General features: G+C 44.4%; 1 protein-coding gene across 5 annotated transcripts in view; it reads right to left on the reverse strand.

Annotated features, from left to right (window-relative positions):
- The window catches only part of LOC144175821 (uncharacterized), a 227,813-nt gene that overhangs the window by 161,935 nt on the left and 42,901 nt on the right, over window positions 1–22,977 (reverse strand). For 3 of the 5 annotated variants that reach the window (XM_077704830.1, XM_077704827.1, XM_077704826.1), the window contains exons 2-3: window positions 14,162–14,238; window positions 10,963–11,136 (exon numbers count right to left, since the gene is read on the reverse strand). The exons of 1 other annotated variant lie outside the window; for it this stretch is intronic. In XM_077704830.1, coding sequence (XP_077560956.1) covers window positions 10,963–11,136; window positions 14,162–14,238 — 251 coding nt within the window. Of the gene's footprint in view, window positions 1–10,962; window positions 11,137–14,161; window positions 14,239–22,977 lie in introns of those variants that run through there. One more of the 5 variants, XM_077704829.1, reaches the window with a different exon arrangement.

Genomic DNA, 22,977 nt, shown 5'->3' on the forward strand with positions numbered 1-22,977 from the left:
AGCAAGCAAAAAAATAATACCGTGCTTAATCCGCCGTCAGTGAGCAATCACAATGAATATATCAGTGACAATTGTTCTTGCCCACACCAGTTTGTTAGTGAATCGCCAATGAAATTTAAAGTGTGTAAAAACGAGTACAGAAAATCTCATGTGCTTGTCGTGGCATCCGAATGAACTTCTCCCGTATGTGTATGCTTAACCTTTCGCGACGTATTTTGTCTTCTACCTCAAGATTCACACAAGCGTTGGGAGGCTACTCTTCTAGTCCTGGTTTATTCAAACACTATGCTGGGACGGATGCGCAAAAGAAATACGCCTATCTCTCTTTTCGAAAAAGCCTGAGTGACCCTAATTGGAGCAGGAATCGATTCGGCCACCCAACTGGAATTACTCCGACAGTACGTATTAGGTGCGGAGTACCTTAGGACCGCACAATGTCCGTCCGCGCTCGTGCGCATCGCAGTTGCAATCGCAAAAAATCACACAGGCACCAGCAGGATTCGAGCCTGTGTCTGGTAGACCAGACAGAGTTAGTGTCAGTTGTCTTACCCATTGGGCTACGACCGTGAGTTAGTAGCCGAAAGTCAAACTGCTTACTCCCTCGCCTGTAACGGTGCGGATTACCTTAGGACCTCCAAAGGCCATCCGCTTCCACCCGTGCGCACATTGCCATCAAGCGAAAATCAAGCCAAATTCGATTTCAGCCGTGAGTTGCAGTTTCATTTAGGGAATATTCAAGGTGCAACTCACGGCTCAAATCAAATGACGGCCGGGTCGCAAATCCGATATCACTCGGGGCTCAACTTGGATGTCATTTCGAGTCCGCGTACTCCGCACCCTCCGCATCATCCACACAGTGTAGAAGGAGGAGGAGGGGGAATAAACTTCATTTAAATATTTCTGGAGTAGTGGCAATGGGTGGTCTTCCCAGTCCAAAAGTCCCTGGGCGGTCGCTGCCAGGCAGGCCCTTTCAACAAGCCGAAGCTGATCGCTTGGGTCCCTGCTGGCTAGCATGCCTTCCCACTGCTCATGGTTAGGGGAGGTAATAGGGGGAGGGGTGTGTAGGAGCACGCCCAAATCCTATGGCAGAGTGTGCAGGGTTGGGGAAAGTACTTGCAGGTGGTGGAGTAGGAGGTGGGGTGGATGGCGTGGAAGTGGGTGCCGTGTGGTAGGTGTTGGTTTGAAGACGGCGGTAGGTGGTGGCTTCTTCCGTTGTCAACTTGCAGCCATTTGTTTATTTCGGTTTCGGGTTTTGCGCTCCAAGGATACACCCGGGACCGTGGTGGAGGCCTCCGTAATTGTTTTTTACCACCTGGAGCATGCTAGCATGCGCCAAACTCTCGACACATAGGATTTATTCCTGTCCGCCGCCATCAGAAAAGCAGCCATGGACAGTTGCTGCGATCAAACCTGCGTTGTTGGGCTCAGCAATACAACACCTTAGCCACTGAGCCACCTTGGCGGATACTACAGCGATAATTAGGCAGGGATACTTACACGATATCTGTTCCCCAATCCCACTAAAAACGGGCAGGGAGACATTTCCAGAGGTCTGCGAACTCACTCATGAGTCCACTTACTCAGACTCATTTGGACTCAAACTCACGCGTGAGTTTGAGTGAGCGCGATGCTAGTGCGGCATGGTGAGTTTAAGCTTGAGTGAGTTTGAGCCGAATGAGCCCGACTGAGTTTGAGTCCGATTGAGTTTGAGTACGCCTGAGTCCTAGAGAATTCTGAGTCCATTCTCAGTTCTGAGTACATTTTGAGTTTGGGTACATTTTGAGTACTAAGTGCATTTTGAGTTTGAGTACATTTTGAGTTCTGAGTACATTTTGAGTGTACTCCATTTTTAGTTCCGAGTACATTTTGAGTGTACTCCATTTTGAGTTTGAGTCCATTTTGAGTGGTGAGTACATTTTGAGTTCTGAGTACATATGAGTTTTGAATTCATTTTGAGTTTGAACATATATGAGTAGCCTAGCAGGCAGCTATGGTTGGCTGTTAAGTTTCATGCGTCGCTGTGGGCTCGGAATTCAGGTTACCTGCGGGTACGGCACCATTCGCGATCCGCATGATCGGTGCGGAGGTAGTGGGTGTCTGATTTTTTTTAGTTTCTTGTTGAATTTTCATGACAATAAGCACTTGCTGTATACGAAGTTTTCACGGCTGTGCGTGTGAGTGATAATTGACTGGTGAGGTCATAAAAAAGAGTTGTCTTAACTTTTCTTCCTCATGAATCCCCTAAGAGGGTGGGAAAGGGTGGTGGCAAAGCACACTGCGGCGCTTGCTTGCTGGTTCTTCGCCTGCTACTGTTAACGGCTTGATATACTAGGGGTCACAAAGGAAGAGGTGAGAGCCGGGGGAAAAGGGGCGGGGGCTGTCCCTTCTGCTGTTTCAAATGAATTAGCTGAATGGACTGGGCGACGCCCCTTTAGAGAGAATAATGACGGCAATAAATTGGGTTAAAAGACAAACTGATGACGCAAACGAGTGTAAGGTATCCGATGAAACGTCCCGACTAACGGAATCACGCCTGGTAAAGAAAAAAATGCTTCCTGATCGTAGTCATCAGGTAGTCATAATGAGTGATAGATTGGGTTACAATTCAAAATGACGCTGCGAGGGCATGTGGGGAATCAAATTCGAGGTCTCGATGTGGGGAATCATTCTGGACAAAAATGAGTTATGGTTATATCATGACCTAGTCATGGTTAATCATAGATTCGGTTAGACTTCAAGTTCATGATGCTATGGCGTATAGCGTATCAAACTAAAGGTTTCGATGAGGGTAATCACGTGCGTCCTGATTTTTATCATGATATACTCAAGTTTGGTCATACATAAGGTTAAATTTTACAATGACGCCACCGGGTGTGCGGGGCATCAAATTGAAGGTTCCGATTAGGAAAATCACGTGGGACAAAAATGCGGTATGGGTATATGTTGAGATAGTCATGGTTAGTCAATAATTGGTTTAACATTCAAATTGATTCCGCTAGGATGTGATGGGTATCAAATTAATGGTCTTGATGAGGGTAATCACGTGGGAGCAATACAAAAATCCTTCCTGGTTATAACCATGAGATAGTCATGGCGAGTCTTATATTGGTTAAAATTCTAAGTGAACCGCCGCGGTGGCTCAGTGGCTAAGGCGTTGCGCTGCTGAGCACGAGGTCGCGGGTTCGATTCCCGGCCGCGGCGGCCGCTTTTCTGATGGAGGCGAAAAGCAAAAACGCCCGTGTGTACGAGATTTCGGCGCACGATAAAGATCCCCAGGTGGTCAAAATTAACCCGGAGCCCTCCACTACGGCGCGCCTCATCGCGTGCGTTGCGTCGGCGCGTTAAACCCCACAATCAATCATCAAAATTCTAAGTGACCCCGCTAGGGCGTGTAGGGCATCAAATTTACGGTCGTGACGAGGGTAATTACGTGGTACAAAAAAAAAGGCTTCGTGGTTGTAATCATGAGATACTCGTTATGATTCATAGATTGGGTTAAATTCAAGGTGAGGCTGCTAAACCATGTGGGGTGTCAAATTCAAGGTTTCAGTAGGAGGAATCACGTCGGACATTTACATAATGCGTACTGGTTACAGTCATGAGAGTCATGGTTAGTTTGACTAGTATGAATTCCATATTTATTTATTTATTTATTTATTTATTCAAAATACCTTATAAGCCCGGGGGCATTGGGTAAGGGGGGCAAAAACAGCAGATAAACAAAAAATAACAAGAGAAATTGTACAAAAACTAGATATATAATACAGCAACACGTCAGTGAAACAAGAAATATGATCCTGTTAGGGTGTTTGGGGTATCAAATTAAAGGTCCCGTCGAGGGGGATCACGTGGGACAGATATAAAAAGGCTTTCTGGTTATAGTTATGAGGTTATAGCAAAAGGTAACTTTATTTGCTTTGTCGGGTTTACCCAAAATTCCTTGCCAACCCGAAAGGCTGTTGTCTATATACATGCGAAGGCTTGTCCAGAGATGTTTATCAATGCGGTATATAGGAATAAAGATATTGGCGTCTAATTGCTGAATCATCGAGCCAGGATGTCATGGGGTAAAAACAAAAGGCATGCCAAGCTCTCGAACCTAAATCACCAGACTCAAAAACTCTCTGCTAATAACTGCCATTCAAACATTACTAACTCCATTTCCCCGTTTCCCAACAAACAAGCAAATCCTTCGACACATATGTGTCGTGCAAATTGTGGACTACCATAGGTAACAGGGGGCATCAGACCTCATCTGAAAGGCGAATTTTACATTTGTTTATGAATAAGCCTTGCCGCCGCGTTTCGTGTCTATAAGTTTCCTCCCACAGTGTACCAAAGTGCCCTTGAATCCAGAATTGGCCAATTGGCAATAAACAGACATTGCGACAGAAGGAAAATACTTCAGAAAAATAAGCAAGCGCAGTTTGTGTATGCGCTCGAACTGATTTTATTACATTAAGAAATCAGCGCAAGATATCAAAACTGGCACATGATAACGATTTAAAGGAAAAGAATTAAATAGACTCTGCAGTTCAACGACTACATGTCAAACACAATGAAACACACACACACGCACACACACACGCACACGCACACACACACGCACACGCACACGCACACACACACACACACGCGCACGCGCACGCGCACACGCACACGCACACGCGTGCATGCTGGAAGTTAACAGCTGGGTACGGTGGCGGTGATTGCTTACAACGATGGCGTGGTGCTTTTCCGAGCTACGAGAGCTCATCCCACCTAGCAAATGCTAAAAAAAACGAATACAAGTGCCTCAGCAAGCAACGAGGCACTTTTCTGTTTGTCCCACGTGATTTGCCTCCTCGAGACCCTCACTTTGATACCCCACGTTCTTTAGCGCCACATCTCTCGGAATTTTAACCTAATCTGGGACTATTTATGACTCCCGTGTTACACGGTTCGCCATTTTCGATATTTTTTCTTTTTTCTTTTATAGCTTTTTAACATTTGTTTGATCAATTGTCTAGATTTACGCTTTTATAATTATTACAGGTTGACCTTCCGTGATATCTGCATTTTTGTGGAAATGCAGGGCGTTACACGATCCTGGCGGGGGAAGGCGGAGGTGGGTACTCGCCAAAGAATGCTACGCATTAAAAAAAACAAAGGCATATCCATGAACGTCTCGCGCTTCAAAGATTCGCGGGTATATTTCGCTTTGACACAAGGCGTTTTTTCAGGATGCACGAAATACACGGAACCATAACCCCTAAACAGCTTCGACGTAAAATAAACGGAGCAGTGAGCGCACGGCCCCTCGCCCAATCTTGCTTGTTTCGACCTAGGGACTCAGCACACCATCGAGTCTGGACCGCCTCTGTCATAAACACGAACACGGAGCCTACATGAAGAGTTTGGTATCCAATATATAAGTACAATTGCTTGCAACCAGTGCTAGTCAACATGGGCAGCAGGTATAGCTGTATTAAATCTGTAACGAAAATTGTTCCCGCCCTCACAGCAGCTACGGTCTCATGTCGTGCCGATGGCAAGAGTTTGAGCTTACGAATTTGCACCCTAAGTATTATTACCACGCGTGAATTTCAAAACGCTGAATGGTAATAAAATCAGAGTCCATCTGAGCCCTACTAAATTCATAGCACGAGAGAGTTGTGAGGCCATTTGAGTTCTGATTTCATTTTGAGTTTTCAGTACATTTTGAGTTTATTACATTTTGAGTTTTGAGTGCATTTTGAGTTTTAAATGCATTTTGAGTTTTAAATGCATTTTGAGTTGAGTGCATTTTGAGTTCAGAGTACATTTTGAATTTTGAGACCAAGTGAGTTCCGAGTTTAGCGCTCAATGTGAGCTTGCGTTTGAGTGAGCACAGATGTGCTGCTCGGCATTGAGTCTGAGCTTGAGTAAGTGGTGATTCTAAAAAAAAATTGTGAGTGAGTGAGTGAGCCGCGCTAACTTTGCCGAGGTATCAACATTTCTGAGCAGTTCGTATAAGTCCAAACTGAACGAAGGTTTTCAATAAGGAATGAAGGGCAGTGTATGAAGGATGGTGATTATTTAGGGTGTTATGGCGCAAGGCGCACCAGGACAAAGAGCGCCATGACAATGGTGGGATGATATGATGGGGATATTAAAATAGAATGTGTAAAAAATTCACTACAAAAAATAAACTATGAAAGTTGGTGTATAGGGCCATAATTAGAAGTAAAAAATGTTGGAATTCAAGGTGTTAAAAACCCCATGATACCGCCATTGTATTGTGACCGAACATGAGGCCAAGTGAGAGCATGGCGAGTATGATATGTACCTAAAAAGTCAACATTGGCAAGGTAATTAAGAACTCCTCTTTAAGAAAACATGGGACTATCTGATAAAAATAATGAAGGGTGCAACGGTATTCAATGAGTGTACATTTTATGAAAGTGACGTTTTCTCTCTATGTTGTACATCTCGCATTCAATAGGCATATGAAGAACTGAGAGCTGCCCCCCACACCTTTGACACTGCGGCTTGTTTGCGTCTGTTATAAAGGTACGAGTGTGTGATGTGTGTGTGGCCTATTCTCAATCTGCATAATGCTACCTCTGCAAATCTTTCATATTTTTCAGCAGGGGGCTTTTCTATTTTGGGTTTAACGACATGTAGTTCATTCTCTACTTATCTGCCCCATTCTTGCTGCCAGTTGTCTCGCAGATTCCTTATTACAAAAGGTTTCAGATCTTGACACGGGATCTCGTTTATGTCTTTGCTGCTTCGAAGGGCGGCAGCTGCAGCACTACGGCCAGCAGCTTCATTTTGAGCAATACCGGACTGGCCAGGACCCCAGCAGACTATGACAACGAGTTTCAGGTCATAAGCCGAGTAGAGAGCTCCTAAAACACAATAAAGTAGAGATTATACTGACCTTCTGAGATGAAATATTTAACACGACAGTCAGAGATGTGTATATAACTGAGTTCTTAATTTTGTTTTGACGAATGTGGTTCAAAGCCAGTAGAATTCCCTACGACTCTGCAGTGAATATACTTAAGTTCCTGTTCATTGTTTTGGACATATTAGACATGGGGCCATTTGCAGCGCAGGATACTGCTGTGGAACTTTTTGAAGCATTGGTGTCAAATTCAGCTGCCTTGTATTTGTCACAGAGGAACATAAAATGCTCAGTCATGACTACGTTTGGTACATTTTTATTCTGTATTTCTCTAAAGAACATGTCACAGTGAATTGGGAAAGTGTCCCACGGAGCGACCAAGTCAAACACATGTACCAGATGCCAGAGAAAACAGAGTAAACAGATGCCAGAGTAAAAGTTGGAGCTATCGAGTGTCGGTTTTCAAAGAGATGATCACTTCTGTTATTTTTCATTATGGTATTCAGACGGTGTTCCTTCAGAGATGTGATCTTTGCGGCCTACATCAGAGCAGTGTATGCACGCCGGTACCCTAGAGAACACTGATTTTATTCGACATGAAGGGATGAAATTGGACTTGTTCGATATTCCCATGTGGCGAAGTGAAGCCACAAGTTGTATACTGGGTCGAACATTTTGAGTGGTGTTTTGGTTGCAGACTGGTATACAATGCAGGTGTATTCTATTCTTTACCTAACAACACAATTAAGAAGTGCCAGCAGACATTCTGTATCCGTTCCCAAGCACTGATCAGATAGTACCTTTAAAATGTTCATCGTTTTCAGGCATTTTACTTTTAGTAATATAATGTGCGGTATGAATGTGAGCTAATGGTCGAGCAAAATACCGAGCAACCTGTGTTCCTTTTTCACCGGTATGGGCTGACCTCCTAACGTGATACCAGGAAGAGATTAAACACCGCGTATCCTAGAAAAGACAATAACAGCACTTTTATCACCGTTAAACTTAAAACCGTTTTTTCAGCTCGTGTAACCAGCCTGTTCACACTTAATTGGGTTTGACGTTCACATATAGACAGATTACAGGATTTAAAACTAACTTGGATATCGTCAACGTAGGAAAAGTATGAAACAGTTCGAGGCAGCACAGTTTTAAGAGTACTCATTATAACAAGTGCGGTATGAGAACCTAAATGTAATCTCGAAAACAAAATGCTGGCCAATACTGAAGGTGTTATTAGCAATATTCCCAAAACATTCCAAGGTGTAAATTTGAACCGCTGCCAAGCACCTTCTTCGAGAATTCAATCGTGTATATATTGAGTGGCTTTATGCTAGAGTTTCGTTAAAAGTTTTATTAGTAAAATATGATGCCCACAGAAACCCAATCACAAAAAAAAAGTCTTCCCTGAGGAGTCAATCGTTTATTCCCATGCAATCAGACGAGCAAAGGTTGACTAATCACATAGCTGCTTGGCACATTTCTACCCTAGTAGTAATTTCAAATACAAATTTCAGACATTTTTGGCCATGTACAGAAAATTAAATCCAAGTGCCTACCAAGGGCAAGCTAGAATTACCACACGAGTCGAACAGGAGTGCAAAAACGTTCTCCTTAAGGGCGTCACAATATACCAGCCGCAGCGATTGTAAACCGAAGACATTTCTGTCCATGCACGATCATATCTGTTTACAGAGGTTCTGTCCGTATCTAAACAACTTATTTTCCGCAAACCCATGCGTCCTGATCTTTTAAACGTAGAGCGGGAGCATAACTTTACCTTATGCCTCTTACTTCAAAGTTAGTAAACAAGTGCGGTTCTAGGCGTGTGCATGGTTTACCGCAATACATCATCCTTTTATAAGACGTAATTTAAGAAATACAATGATATTTGGGTTTCATCATATATATATATTTGTTTTTACTTAAACTTGATAATTTCAGAACTTTCTAAACTGCCACAGTACTTTACATGGCTTTTTACGCGTCTTCGTACGCGGTACCATCAAAAAGGAATAGTGTTTTTTCTTGTACAGGTACCTGTTAATGACGGTCACTGACAGCCCCTCACCAAGTAAACTATATTTGCCCAATTTTTCGGTGTACAAAAATTTTAAATACAGCACTTCTGACGTTTCTTGCATTCAGCAGATATAGTGCAAAAACAGCTTTCGTTGGAAGGACTGGTCGGAGGCGAAGGAAATTGAGCTTCTGAAACGGATGCAAAAAATAAAATGAAGCTCCGACATGGCTTGCTCACGGTGGGAATGTGGTCGCTAGCTTTCCGGCGGTAGAGGTAAAAAATTACCAGTTACCAGTTGAGGTGTTAACAGTTAACAGCTGAGAAGTTAAGAGTAGAGGTGGGAAGTTGACAGTGTAAATATCCGTGAATCGTCTGAGTTGCCTGATCTGTTCTTTTACCTGTACATGATTATGTGACGCCGAACCAATGCGTTCAAGCTCGTTATACAAGTATTTTATTTTATTTTTTTATTTTTTTTATTTTTGTTATGTTTATTGGCCTTCTCAAAGCTACTGTCATACTGTATCCCCCGTTATAATCGCGTTGTACTTTCAACAGTCGTCACTGAGCTGCCAATTTGGTTCCCTGGCCCCGTCAAGCTTGTAGCAACAGCTTTCTTGCCAGGGAGACCATCGACATTGTATTATGTTGAGAGAAAAAATAAATTTGAATTTGAAATTTGAATTTGATTTTGACATCAGAGGCCCTCGGCACCAATTGTCGTAAAAACCCGCAACGGCGTAACCGTCCACTATGCCGTTAGAGGCCAGTAAGTGGAGGTATAGTCGGCAGTCTGGACGATCCCCATTAGTTGATCAGCTTCCACGCCTCTCTGCCGCCCTGGTGCGCACGCTTATGAGCAGGATCACACATAGTTTCTCGGGTGTGCTCTGAAATCGCTTGACAAAAGTTGCAGGCAACAGTGGGCACTCAACAGATGGTCCTAATACTCAAAGTTTCTAATGAAGCAATATAGATTGAATAGCCGAAGATATGACAGTTTATAGGAAAGTGGCAGTGCATAAGTCATTCCAAAAATAAAAAACAGGAGACCTAAACTTGTGGCGATACCCCACAGAATACCACAAAAGTTATATATTTAAAATAAGTCTTCAAAGCTTTAAACTTTTGCAATAGCATGATACTCAATAATTTTTATCTTTTTTTAAATGTGTTAACCTAGGCGAGAAGGGAAACAGGGATATGGGCAAACGTACCGGTTTCACCTGTTGTAGTATGCGTACATGCGTAATGCTTCCGAGCTGGGCCATAACACACCTTGTTCAGAAAGGCAGTCGGCATTATAAAAAAGGAGAAAAAGTAAGACGTTTAGATAAATAACCCATCGGTGTTTGGTGAAGAACTGGGAAGATGGTCGCAGCGCTAATAATATTAAAAAGAAGTGCTACACACGACGAAGACAGCGCACTGTGACAGGTATTCAAAACAAATACGCTTCTAATGAAGAAAAATAAGTGCTGTATTCGTAGGGGATGCAAATTAAACAAATTGTGATTTTATGGTGTGTCCCTCAAAACAAACGCGACTTACTGTTCCCTGCAACTTTTCTCAGGGCATTTAAGAGAACACCATAGAAACAATGTGTGACCACGCTCATAAGTGTCCGCACCAGGGTGGCAGAGAGGTGGGGCAGCTTATTATCGTTTTTTATAAATAGTGGACTAAAAACATTAAGACAAAATATTAAGCGAATGCTGTTTTAGTAAACGTAACCTGCAATTACCTACTTCTCGCAGACCTGTCGGCAAAGATGAAAATTCATAGCGTACAAAGAAATATTGGCACAGCGGCGGTTTTGCGTTTAGCCGGCGTCCGAAAAACGCCCGTCGCAGCCTGGATCGATCCGGTGAAGACGTGGTTAGCAGCACGATGACTTTGCCGCCTCACAGGGTGGGCGTATCAATATAACACATACACAAAACATGCAACACTTTCTCGCACTCCAAGCTGCCGACAGAAAAATTTAGGCAAACGGGATAAATGTGTCGCTGTGCTAATTGAGAAATTCTGCACAGGCTGCCTAATGCACAAAAAAAGAGAAACTTACCAATGGCGGGCATGTGATCTCTGTAGTAGTTGCCCCCACAGGCCTTCTTTATGTACTTGAAGCTTTCGTCCACTTTATCAGAGTTGTTGTAATACAGCTTGCCGTCGTCTGTTTTCCGCAGCAGGCGTGTTTTCCCGCGGACGTTTGCAACGATGTCATTCTTCACTGCACCGTCTGCACCACAAATTTATGACACTCCATACATATACCGCATATACCTGCTCAAAGGTAGCAGCCAAGGCATCATAAAAGGAGAAAAACTGTTGCGGAAACGCATAGGAATTCCGTACACTCCTATGCACTCCCAGGAGCTGAACAAGCATGCGCGCCTGCTGCCTGTGATAACCAATCGCTAAACCAGTATGCTGCGACCAATGCTCCAAACCAGCTTAAAAAAAGTAGATTGAGAGTTATAGGTGAGTAATAACGCACGGCAGGTGCACATACGCATTCAGCTCCTTTCGTCTACAACAACCACAGCAAATTTGCAACAACATTTGCAATACTGATTGTACACCAGAATTGTTTCTTGTGTATTATTTTGGCAGGCTAATAACTGCTCTTATTATGCACTCTACGAATCAGTCGTTACCCCCTGGTTTACCTGTATCCTGTTTCCCCAGAGTTTTATATTCTTCCTCACACATAGGGAGGAACTGGAAACTCAAATTACTCACTTTGGGCCACTGACGCTCCACAAAAACTAGTAATCATAGGTGCATGCACAAATGGTCACGCAACACAATGGTATTTCTAATGTCTGCGCTCACACTACTCGACCGAACGTTAACAGACAACCCATACGAGAACCGATCTTAGAACCCCTAAACATGCTGTCTTATGTGTCTCAAAGGTGTCTTATCTGCCACTCAAACAATGCGCCCATATTGCGCTCAGTGCATACAAAACCCTTCTTTGCCACTTTGAACGCATTCCAAATACGAGGGACCACCTTCAAGGCCCACTCTTTATTATTGACGCATCGCTGCCGCCAAGGCGACACACCCAGACGCGCCCAAATCAAATGCATACCTTAAAACTTGTACAACCAGTACAGTGGCCAGTGGAGCTATTGTACGCTCCGTATAGAGTTTCCCCATACCTAATTTCTCAACCCCCGTGTTGATTTCGAAGGTCATGCAGCCACCTGAATGCCTCCTCATTGCCCCACCACCAGGCGGTGTCACTGAGTAAAAACACAGACGCTTGAAGGAGCGAACAGGAAAGGAACAGCGGTGTATGCTGATTTCGGAAATAAGCCACCGATGTGCAAACTCAAGCAGGTGCGGTGCGGCCGTTTGAGAACACCCACAATAAAGACGCAAATCAACCTACAGACGAGTGCCACGGACGGAGCTTTGCAGATGCTTAGCGCTGGGTCAAGGTGGTATGAGCTCAATAACACTCCCTGGGGCATTCCATCTGGCAATCAGAAACAGCGACTGCAGTGCCGGAGATTGACTGGCCATGGTCGTTAATGGCTTGATGGCTCAGCCCTGTAATCTCGGACTCCGAGCAACATTCCCACGGCTCGTCAGCGCTTGACGCCGATTACTCCAGAAAGCGAGGCCAAGGGGCATAGAATGTAGGCGACGAATGGTCGACGTGAACGAGGTGGTTCTGCACCTGGTGGCTGACCAAAAATACCTGGAAGTACATTTCGACAGCAACCAATCGGACATTCAACCGAGGGATATTGCTGTGTCCCGATTGGGCTGAAGACATCATTTTGTTTAAAGAGTTTGATAAATCATCTAGTAAAAAGGAGCGGAGCAGACGCATTACACGTTCTCTAATGGAAATTCTGGCAGCTATCAGCTCCTTAAAGAGCTGCTCATAAACATTTGAAAAAAAAAATGTCGGGGGCATTACCTTGCAGTTTTATTCACGCTGGAATAAAACGACGTTTACTCGATCTGTAAACACACGCAAACCACCTTTTGTAGCCTAACGAAACGACCACTGGCCGAGGGCATTAGCAAAACCCTGGCTGCCTTTCAAGACTGGCTGGTAGGTGATGTCACATCTAGAAGAGCCGGCGCTGAAGTTACCGCTCGGGCAGAAGAGCTTATTTCATCGCCGCTCATATACGGGCTAGCACGTCTTATAGGGAATGGAAGACGCACAAAATCTTTGAGTACAATACCGCAGCCTGAGGGAAACAAATGCGACACATTCGCTTGCGACAGGCTCGGACCGCAACCACCAAGAACTGGTCACCTGCCGGGCGCTCGATGTTTCGGAGGCTCTTGGACCCACCGCCACTCCCCACCCTAAAACCAGAGTTCCAAATAAGTGGTTTTTATCAATCTCTCGCGCGCGCAACAAGTTTTATAAAGGAGTTTCACCCAGCGAATTGCGGCCAACCTTGGTTTCTCAGATTCAGGGAATTTGTGCAGATATTCAATCGTCGCCTTTACTACAAGCGCTAATCACACTTCAAACACCATTTTTCAACGCATCATCATCTCGTTTTTCGTATTTGCAATGGCTTTTACATGCGGACAGGCAACGACCAACTCTGTGGCGCAGCCTGCGTCGATTCATGGACACAGGCAGCAGCAATGCAGCCACCGGGCGCCCCGTGGCGGGGGTGAGCTGGTGCCGGGTCGCTCCGTGGCCGGTCAGCGTAGAGAACGCTAGGCTTGGCATAGGGGCATTTATGCAGTTTTATGAAAAGGGAACTGAGCGTTGGAGGCCCCGAAGAAGTTTGGGTAGCGTTGACTCAATAAGCTAACGCGCGATGATATTTAGAAGAGAGTCTTTGCCAACAACTGGCACCTGTTTCGAATTAATTGTGTAACATATAATGGCTCGATCATAAAGTACCTTGGCACGATGATCTGGATTGCTGAGCCAGATTCTACGATACCCAGCATGTCAAACAGCACCTCTTACAGTTTGATAAGCAAAGCCAATGGTTTTTTTTATACGTTTATGTCTAAACCTAAACTTCATCGTCTCACGGCAGCTACTGAATGGTCACGAATATTTTGATGTATTGTTTTTGCGTTCAAGTAAATTACATATGGTGCAGCTTTCCCCGAAATATGATAACATGCTCCAGACTACAAAATGGCGTGGGAACAGTGTTGTTAAAATCGTTATTAGTGATTTGTTCGAGTTTAAACAATGCGATATAATTAGAAATAAGTAGAACCAACATTACGACGCGCACACGCAAAGAGAAGTTACTCACGACTCTGGACTTCGGCACCGAGGAAGATGCCATAGAAGGGAACCTTGGTGGATTTTTTCCTCGCTGGAACACGGAACCTAAAATTATAGATTACAGGTAAGTAAAAGCTAGGTGATAACAGTAATGTAAATAGTTTACGTAAACAATTTAGCTGCAGGCAGTAGGTACAGTAAAATAGCATTTCACTTGTACAGCCGGAAACATGCACACGCTAAACGCTTCCCAGCGTTGATAAAACACATGAACGTGCTTACCTTCTGAACAATAAATACGCGAAAGACCGTCTATTCGCGATGTACATAGCTTGAAAGCCTTGCTTAGGGCTTGGTACCTTTACGAGATAAATGTTTTTGCTCTTACTTAAAAAGCATGTTTTCCCATACGGAAGGCAACGAATAATGTCAACACTCATCGCCGTTATGATTTATCTGCAGCCATGTCATTAGCGTGAGGAAGTGAGCATGCATGCTCACGGAATTGGTTTTTTTATTAGCAGTGAGAGCTTTTTTGTAGAGCGTCTATGTCGCCGCGCACAGAAGTGGTCACTTTATTTTCTGCAAGGTGACATGGTTACTTTAGACCACTGTATGGTACATCACATTACTGAGGGGCGGACATTGAAAACCTGCGGATACTAGATTAAGCGAATTACTTTGCCGAAGAGCAATACGTTCCTGTGGGATAGGAAATTTGTTTATAATGAGACCTTACCAGTGCATCCTTCAACTCCTTTAATGTGACTATGCAGTGTAACTGAATTTCAGAATTTCAGCAATACTCATCGCTCCACTCACACTTCAACTACAGTAAAAGCTCGTTCTTTCAAACTCGACGGGGGCCATAACATTGTTCGTATTTGGACAGTTCGAATTAGCGGGTGGGCGCTTGCATGAATGGACATTGCGCCACACTGGGCGAGCATAGCGATAAGAAGCCACCTCTGGACTCGTCATCGCAAATTAGGCGCTACAACACGCTAGCTTCGCATTCCACGTGATCGCAGGTCTAGACCAGCAACAGCAACAGCGACAAAAGAAATCCTGCAACGGCATGCGCCGGAGCGCTGGCGCCAGCGGAGCGGCGCCCGTTGCGGAAGCGAAATAAGCTGTCGAAGCACCGTAGCGCATCCGCCATGCTGTGTTTTTTGGTTTCGTTGTTTTGCACCTGGTAAATTCAGTTTGGTTAGGATTTCAAACACACTGTAACCACTCTGGGCTGACTTCTGCGAGGAGCAGTGGGATCCAGGTTCGAATGAATCGTTCTGGATACCCACGAATTTGAATTATCGGACATTTTTTTTTCATTGAAATATACATGGCTGTGCCGGGACCAGTGCGCCAGTTCGAATTAACTAAGTTCAAATGAACGGAGTTCGAATTAACGAGTTTTTACTGTAGTTGTGTAAACCGGATGTATTATAACAACCTTCCATAACTCAATGCGAATATAAAACATCTCATTCTAGGTAAGGGCTGTCCAAAGTTGTATAACATATTTAAGCCATACGGCGGGAAGCTTGCTACGTGAAAGCAAAAATATTTGCGCACAATGCCACCCTTCATCGGGTGAAAAACAGAAAGGAGCTAAAATGTTCTCCAAGATTTTGTAAAACCGGAGCCTTTCTGTGTTAGCGAAGTTGCTTCGAGTAAACAATTGCACTTCAATTGGGGCGATTTTGTTTGAAAAATATTTAAAATTTAGGCGCCCACTAATACTTCGTGCGCGCTTTGTTTTCTTTTGTAGTTTTGTCAATTGACTTTAATATATTCTCCAGGGTTGTAAATTTTAATGCTAGTTGAGTTATTTCGTGAGCAACCAGTGGGGAAGACGTGCAGGTCTCTCTGAAATTTCTTTTATTATTTTTTACTTGCAAACCAGCCCCCATGAGTCTCCTCAAAGCGGGCCGTACTTCTCAATCTACTTAGAGTACAACTTATCCTGGTTGGTCGTGTTTAAAAGAATCCACACTTTCTGAAGACTCGTGAGGCGATAACGACACCTGCTCCTGTAGTGTAGAGAGCGCATAGCCGCCTGGGTTCAACAAATTGCTGCTCCACGCAGGCTGTATTTTTCAGCTAAAATACGCAATTTATGCTTTGTTTCCTACGTTACGATAACTTTTATCATTTCGAAACACATTGTCACGTTCGGAAGGCTTTTAAACCAACATGTAGGTTCTTCATTTTCTTCTCCTTCAAATTTAAACTGAGGTGGCGCATTTCTGGCAGATGTGTAGCTCTGAGAAAAAAACGTCGAAACAGAACCTTTTGCGCAATGATGATGATGATTTTGGGTTTAATGGCGCAAGGCCGACAAAGGCAAAGAGCGCCATGACAATGATGAAAGAGATGAAAGATTTGCAAAGGAGGCACTAGTTTAAAAAACTTTACTTAGGGGGTTGGTGTATAGGGCCATAATTAAAGCATAGTGAGTATACTAAGATAAATGGTGTATAGGGTCATATTAAAACAGTGAGTGCAAGCACATAAGGTGTAAAGTCTCAGGTTCCACCACTGTTTTGATGATTTTGGGTTTAATGGCGCAAGGCCAACAAAGGCAAAGAGCGCCATGACAAGATGAAAGAGATGAGAAAGTTTCCACCACTGTTTTAAAACACATAATGAACACAGGTGAGGTGATGGTCTATATGATATGTATTTTGAAAAGTCTACGTCTGCTAGGTAACTAAAAACTTTTTTGTATGGGAACATTAGATGGTCTGATAAAAATAGTGAAGGGTGCAAGGGAATGTTATATGTGTAAGCTTCATTAAAATGACGTTTCCTTTCAATGATGCACAAGTCACACTCAATAAGCATATAAAGGACAGAAAGCTGACCCCCACATCGATGGCACTGTGGCTTGTTTGCGTCTGTTAAAAGGTATGAGTGTGTGATGTGTGTGTGGCCAATTCTAAGTCTGCATAAGGTCACTTCTATTGATCTAGCATGTTTCTCAGAGGGAGGTTTTTTAATTTTAGGTTTAATGACATGTAATGTGTTGCTTATTTTGTTATCCCACTGTTGTTGCCAGTGCTCTCGCAGCTTCCTCCTCACATAAGGTTTGAGGTCTTCATATGGAATTAGCTTAATATCTATGCTTTCACGAAGGGCACCAGCTGCAGCACTTTGGTCAGCGGCTTCATTTCCAGCAATGCCACAGTGGCCCGGAACCCAGCACACTGTGACAGCAAGCTTGAGACTATAAGCCGAGTACAGAGCTCTTAGAACAACATTAAAAGTTGGGTTTTTACTAGCCTTCAGAGATGAAAGCTTTGTAACAACACTCAGTGAGTCTGTGTATATAACTGAGTTCTTAATTTTGTTTTGGAGAATGTGGTTCAAAGCTAGCAGGATACCATACGCCTCTGCAGTAAATATACTAGTGTTCCTGTTCATTGTTTTGAACAAAGTGATTATGGGGCCAATTGCAGCACAAGACACCGCTGCAGAAGTCTTCGAGGCATCTGTGTAGAATTCAGCTGCCTTGTATTTGTCCTGAGTGACAGAAATTGCTGAGTAATAACAAAGTTTGGAACATTTTTCTTTTGCAGTTCTCTGAAAGACATGTCACACTGAATTGGGCAAGTGTCCCACGGAGCAACCAACTCATGATTGGAGGTGCAGTAAACTTCAGCAAGAGGAACTTGTAGGTCCTTTAGAGGCGTGACACTGCCAAAGGGAAGGGTGGTGCTATGGATGGTCGATTTTCAAAAAGTTTATTATTAGTGTTATTTTTTTATGATTGCGTTCAAACGGTGTTCCTTCATAGAAGTAATCGTCGCAGCATACATCAGAGCTGTGTAAGTGCGCTGGTACTACAAGCACCACTGATTAGATTCAACGTGAAGGGATGGAATGGGGCTTGTTCGATATGCACCTGTTGCCAAGCGAAGCCCCAAGTTGTATACTGGGTCCAACATTTTCAGTGCTGTTGTGGTTGCAGACTGGTATACAATGCATCCATAGTCAATTCTTGACCTTACTAGGCTATTTAGAAGTTAAGCAGACACTTTGTGTCCGTTCCCCATGACTGATGCGATAGTACCTTTAAAATGTTCATCGTTTTCAGGCGTTTCGTTTTTAGTAATTTAATATGCGGTATAAATGTGAGTTTGTTGTCAAGTAAAATACCCAGAAACTTGTGTTCATAATTACTGGTATGGGCTGACCTTGTAATGTAATACAAGGAAGAGGATGGACACCACGCTGCCTAGAAAGTACCAAAACAGCACTTTTATCAGCATTAAACATAAACCCGTTCTTGTCAGCCCATGTAACCAGTCTGTTGACCCTTAATTGGATTTGGCGTTCACATATCGATAAATTACAGGACTTAAAACTAACTTGAATATCATCAACATAAGTGGAGTATAAGACAGTTCGTGGGAGAACATTTTTTAGTGAACTCATTTTAACAAGAAAAAGTGCGCAGCTCAGCACTCCCCCCTGGGGTACACCATTTTCTTGAACAAAGGTTCTAGACAGCACATTACCCACACGAACACGAAATGTGCGATCAGAGAGATAGTCCTTAATAACGTTGAGCATATTACCAGTAAGGCCAAATGACCGCAAATCTAGCAATATACCGTATCGCCATGTTCTATCATAAGCCTTCTCCATGTCAAAGAACACAGAGAAGCAGTGTTGTTTATGGATGAAGGCGTCTTTCACATATGATTCAAATGCAACCAGGCTATCTTTAGTTGACCTTCCAGACCTGAAGCCTGTCTGAGTTTTGTCTAACAGACCATTAAACTCGAGAAAGTACAATAGTCGCCGATTTATCATTTTTTCGAGCAGCTTACATAAGCAACTCGTCAAGGTGATGGGTCTGTAACTCGCAGCAAGACAGGATTCTTTTCCTTCTTTTAGAAGCGGTACGACGATAGCCTCTTTCCATGTTCTTGGAAAACGACCTGTTTGCCGTATTTTGTTAAAGAGAGAGTATTGCATGCAGGGTTTCACTGTGTAGGTGTCTGATCATGTCATAGCTGATTCGGTCAGCTCCAGGGGCTGACTTACCACATGTCGAGAGTGCACTCATCAATTCAAGCATGGTAAATGGAGCATTATATCCCTCATTCGAGCGTTGGTTCACACGAAAGGGCTGACGCTCTGCTGCCTTCTTATTCTGTAAAAATGTTTGCATATAATGTGAAGAACTGAATACATGTTCAATGTGTTTCCCAAGAGCATCTGCTTGATCTTTTACTGAGTTACCCACACTACTTACTAGGGGAATAGGATGACTCTTGTATCTTTTTAGCTTCTTTATTCTAGTCCAGACTTTTGTAGAATCCGTATAAGAATTTATAGATGATATAAACCTGGTCCAACTTTCGTTTTTTGCCATACGTCGCGTACGCTTCCCTTTAGCTTTTGCCTGCTTAAACTTGAGAAGGTTCTCGGCCGTGGGATAGCGGCGTAAAAGTGCCCACGCCTTGTTCTGTTCAGACCTTGCACGCGCGCAGTCCTCATTCCACCATGGTCTGGGTTTTGGGAGAGTTTTAAAAGTAGTCTCTGGAATGCTTTTCTGAGCAGAGTCAAGAATGTGGGCTGTAATCAGTGAACTTGCTGCTTCAACATCTAAATGGCATATTGTTGTAGGGGGTAGCCTGGAAAGTTCTTTGTATGTTTTCCAGTCAGCTGCTTGTAATTTAAATGTTCGAAGTGGTTCTGTGCCTTCAGAGTCATTGTTTACAGCAGTTAGTTTTGCAGAAAAATGATCACTGCCATACGGGTTGTTAAATACACTCCATTCAAGCATAGGCAGTAAGATTGCAGAGCCAATTGCAAGGTCTATTGCTGAGTATGTGTGGTGTGTGGAGTTGTAATATGGGGGGCGTTTCTTATTAAGGATGCAACATCCGGATGTCGTGACAAACTTTTCAATGAGCCGCCCTCGAGCATCGGCTCGCACAGATCCCCAGATGGGGTTGTGAGCATTAAAATCACCGGTTATGATGTAAGGTTCAGGTAGTTCATTGATTAGGTTTTCAAATTCGACGTTGGAAAGGCGATAGTCGGGTGACATGTAGAGAGAGCAAACTGTCACTAGTTTGCCAAAAACTATGGCTCTGACAGCTACAGCTTCGAGTGACGTCTGTAGCTGGAGGTACTGACAAGGCACAGATTTTTGGAGTACTATTGCCACACCACCAGACGGCTGGATGCAATTTTGTCTGTCCTTACGGTAAACAATGTACTGTGTTAAGAAGTTTGTCTGTGATGGGCGCAGGTGTGTTTCTTGGAGACACAGTATTTGTGGTTTGTGATTGGTGAGGATGTCATAAATATCGTCTAGATTTCTTAACAACCCCCTACAATTCCAGTACATAACACTTTCAGCAGCCATGAAAATGAGCAAAAGAGAAAAAAGGATCATGTTCTGGATCAGGTTTTTCCCCTCTTTTTAGCAGGCCGTGTTTCGGGGCCCTTCTGAGCAGGTTCACTTAGGTTTTGGGGTCATTTCCAGGGGCAGCGACTTTACTGGCCTTTGGTTTGGTCGGTTTGCCACGACCTGTGGCACCGCGGCGCTCCTGTGATGCCTGATGAGCAGACGTACTTGGAGGGACATCCATGGCCTCAACCGCGGTTTCTGAAGTTGAATGATTGTCAGAACCAGACTTTGTGCTAAAGGCCGTAGCCGCAGCACTGGGCACAGCTGGAACAGCAGTAGCCACAGGAGCAGTCTTCTGCTGTTGCACAGGTGCCCGAGACGAGGCCAGGTCAACATCGCTGACCTAGACAGGAGTCGTGCTGGCGGCCTTTCGCCCAGCACTGGGTCGGAGTGCAGCAGCAGAAGCCACGGTAGCGACTTTCTGCTGCTGAGTGGGGGGCTGCGACGGGACCAGGACAGCCTCGCTGTACTGGGTGCCCGCATCTACCAGACGACGCCCCACCCCCCGGCGAGCTGCGTCTGCGTAACTTTTGCCCGATAGCAAGGCATGCTTCAGGCGTTCTTGTGGGAATGTTAAGTTCTCAGTGACTTTCAGTTGGATTATTTCTTTTTCTTTTTTGAATGATGGACATGCACGTGAGAAGGCAGAGTGTGGTCCACTGCAGTTTGGGCATTTCACTTGTTCCTTGTTACAATCGTCACTGGTGTGGTCAGTGCTTGCACAGTGAGCACAGATGGATCGGCCACGGCACGATAGAGTTCCATGGCCATACTTCTGGCACTTGTAACACCTTCGCGGATTAGGTATGTATGGACGCACTGGACAGGAAATAGATGCAGTATGGACCGATTCGGGAAGTGTTGGACGGTTGAAAGTCAAAACAATGTGCTTAGTTCGAATTTCCTCACCTGCGCGACGTATAGTTATCCTCCGCACAGCTGTTACGCCTTGGTCTTTGAGCCCTTCGAGGAGATCGTCTTCATTCTCATGAAGTAGTTCTCGTTCAGAGATGACGCCTTGGGTTGTGTTTAGGCTACGATGTGGCGTGACCGTCACTTTTACTTGAGCCAGGGTGTCCTGTTTCAGGAGGTTTTCACTTTGGTTTTTTCTTTGTACTTCTACCAGCAGTTCACCTGAAGCAAGTTTTTTTGCATGGTAGTCTTTCCCAACGATGTTCTCGAGGCATTTTGCAATGAGGAACACCGATTTTTTTGCTAGGGGTGCATTTTCTTCTTCAGAGTGTACCACAAGGTATTTGTTAAAGGTTTCGACCGGTGGAGCTGCTCTGATGCTAAGTTCTTCGGTGCGGCCCCTTTTCAGGGACCGATCAGTTTTTCTTGGGATGGAAAAAGAAGCCATAAATACATGGTGTACATTCGGTAGCAACGCCGGCCGCCCACCACCGAGCCCAACAAGGGAACGTGACTTAACACGCTAGCCGTACCTTGCCACTATAATCCTATGTTCGGGATCGAGGGTGACGTCTTTGCACAGGATTAACCCTCGCCGCCTGGAAAAACTTAGAAATAAGGAAGAAATGAGATGACAGGACAGTGTTAGGAAAGGAAATAGAAAGAGCTGAGAGGAGGACAGGAAAAGGCGACTGGCTGATTCCCCCCGGGCGGGTCAGACCGGGGGCACCGTCTGCGAGAAGCGGGGGCCGATGTGGCGTGTTGCCGCTGCTGGGGGGCCGTAAAGGTCCAAAAGAACCCCAATTTTGGCTCAGCCACCAGGTTCCCCTTTTCCCCGGACACGGCAAAGCCACGCACAGCCGGAACGTGGGCGGGTCCAACCCACATGTGCTCGGGTTCGTGGTGTTGCAAGACACCAAGTGCCTACGGCAGTAGGCACCCCTGCGGAGCTTGGGACTGTGGTGGCGCTACTCACCAAAACACCTTGTACACAAGGTGCCCCCTACGGGGAACCTTTTGCGCAATGCATGTTTAAAAAAGTGGCTGCAACGAAGAGTAAATTTAAGGGGAGGAGCAGTCAATACAGATTACCAGCAGGAAGGTCCGTAATATTTGTATCTGCGGTACGCCAAACGAGAAAGCAACGTTATGAAGGAGCGCGGTCAAAGGCGACCACTCAGGCGATCCCGATTGGAGAAACCAAAAAGATGCACTCACAGCTCACACGCAAAGAAAAGAAAACTACTGTTCCACACAAAATGCACGGTAAAATACACTCACAGGTAAATTTCTAAGCTGAGAGGTAAACTAGCAAATTTAGATCAGTGGTCTACTCACAGTTGGTGCGACTGGCGCAATGGTATGTACGACCAAAACGCCAATACTGTGTCCTATGTTTGTTCCGTTTTTTGTTTTAAAATGTGAACGAGATTATTATGGTGTTTACTAGAAATTGTGAACGCACAGGTGGAGGAGAGTTACACAAAAATATAACTATG

Source organism: Haemaphysalis longicornis, unplaced genomic scaffold, assembly GCF_048455015.1.
Source record: "Haemaphysalis longicornis isolate Haplotype H1 unplaced genomic scaffold, Haemaphysalis longicornis Haplotype H1 scaffold_3, whole genome shotgun sequence".
In the NCBI taxonomy this organism is placed as follows: Eukaryota; Metazoa; Arthropoda; class Arachnida; order Ixodida; family Ixodidae; genus Haemaphysalis; species Haemaphysalis longicornis.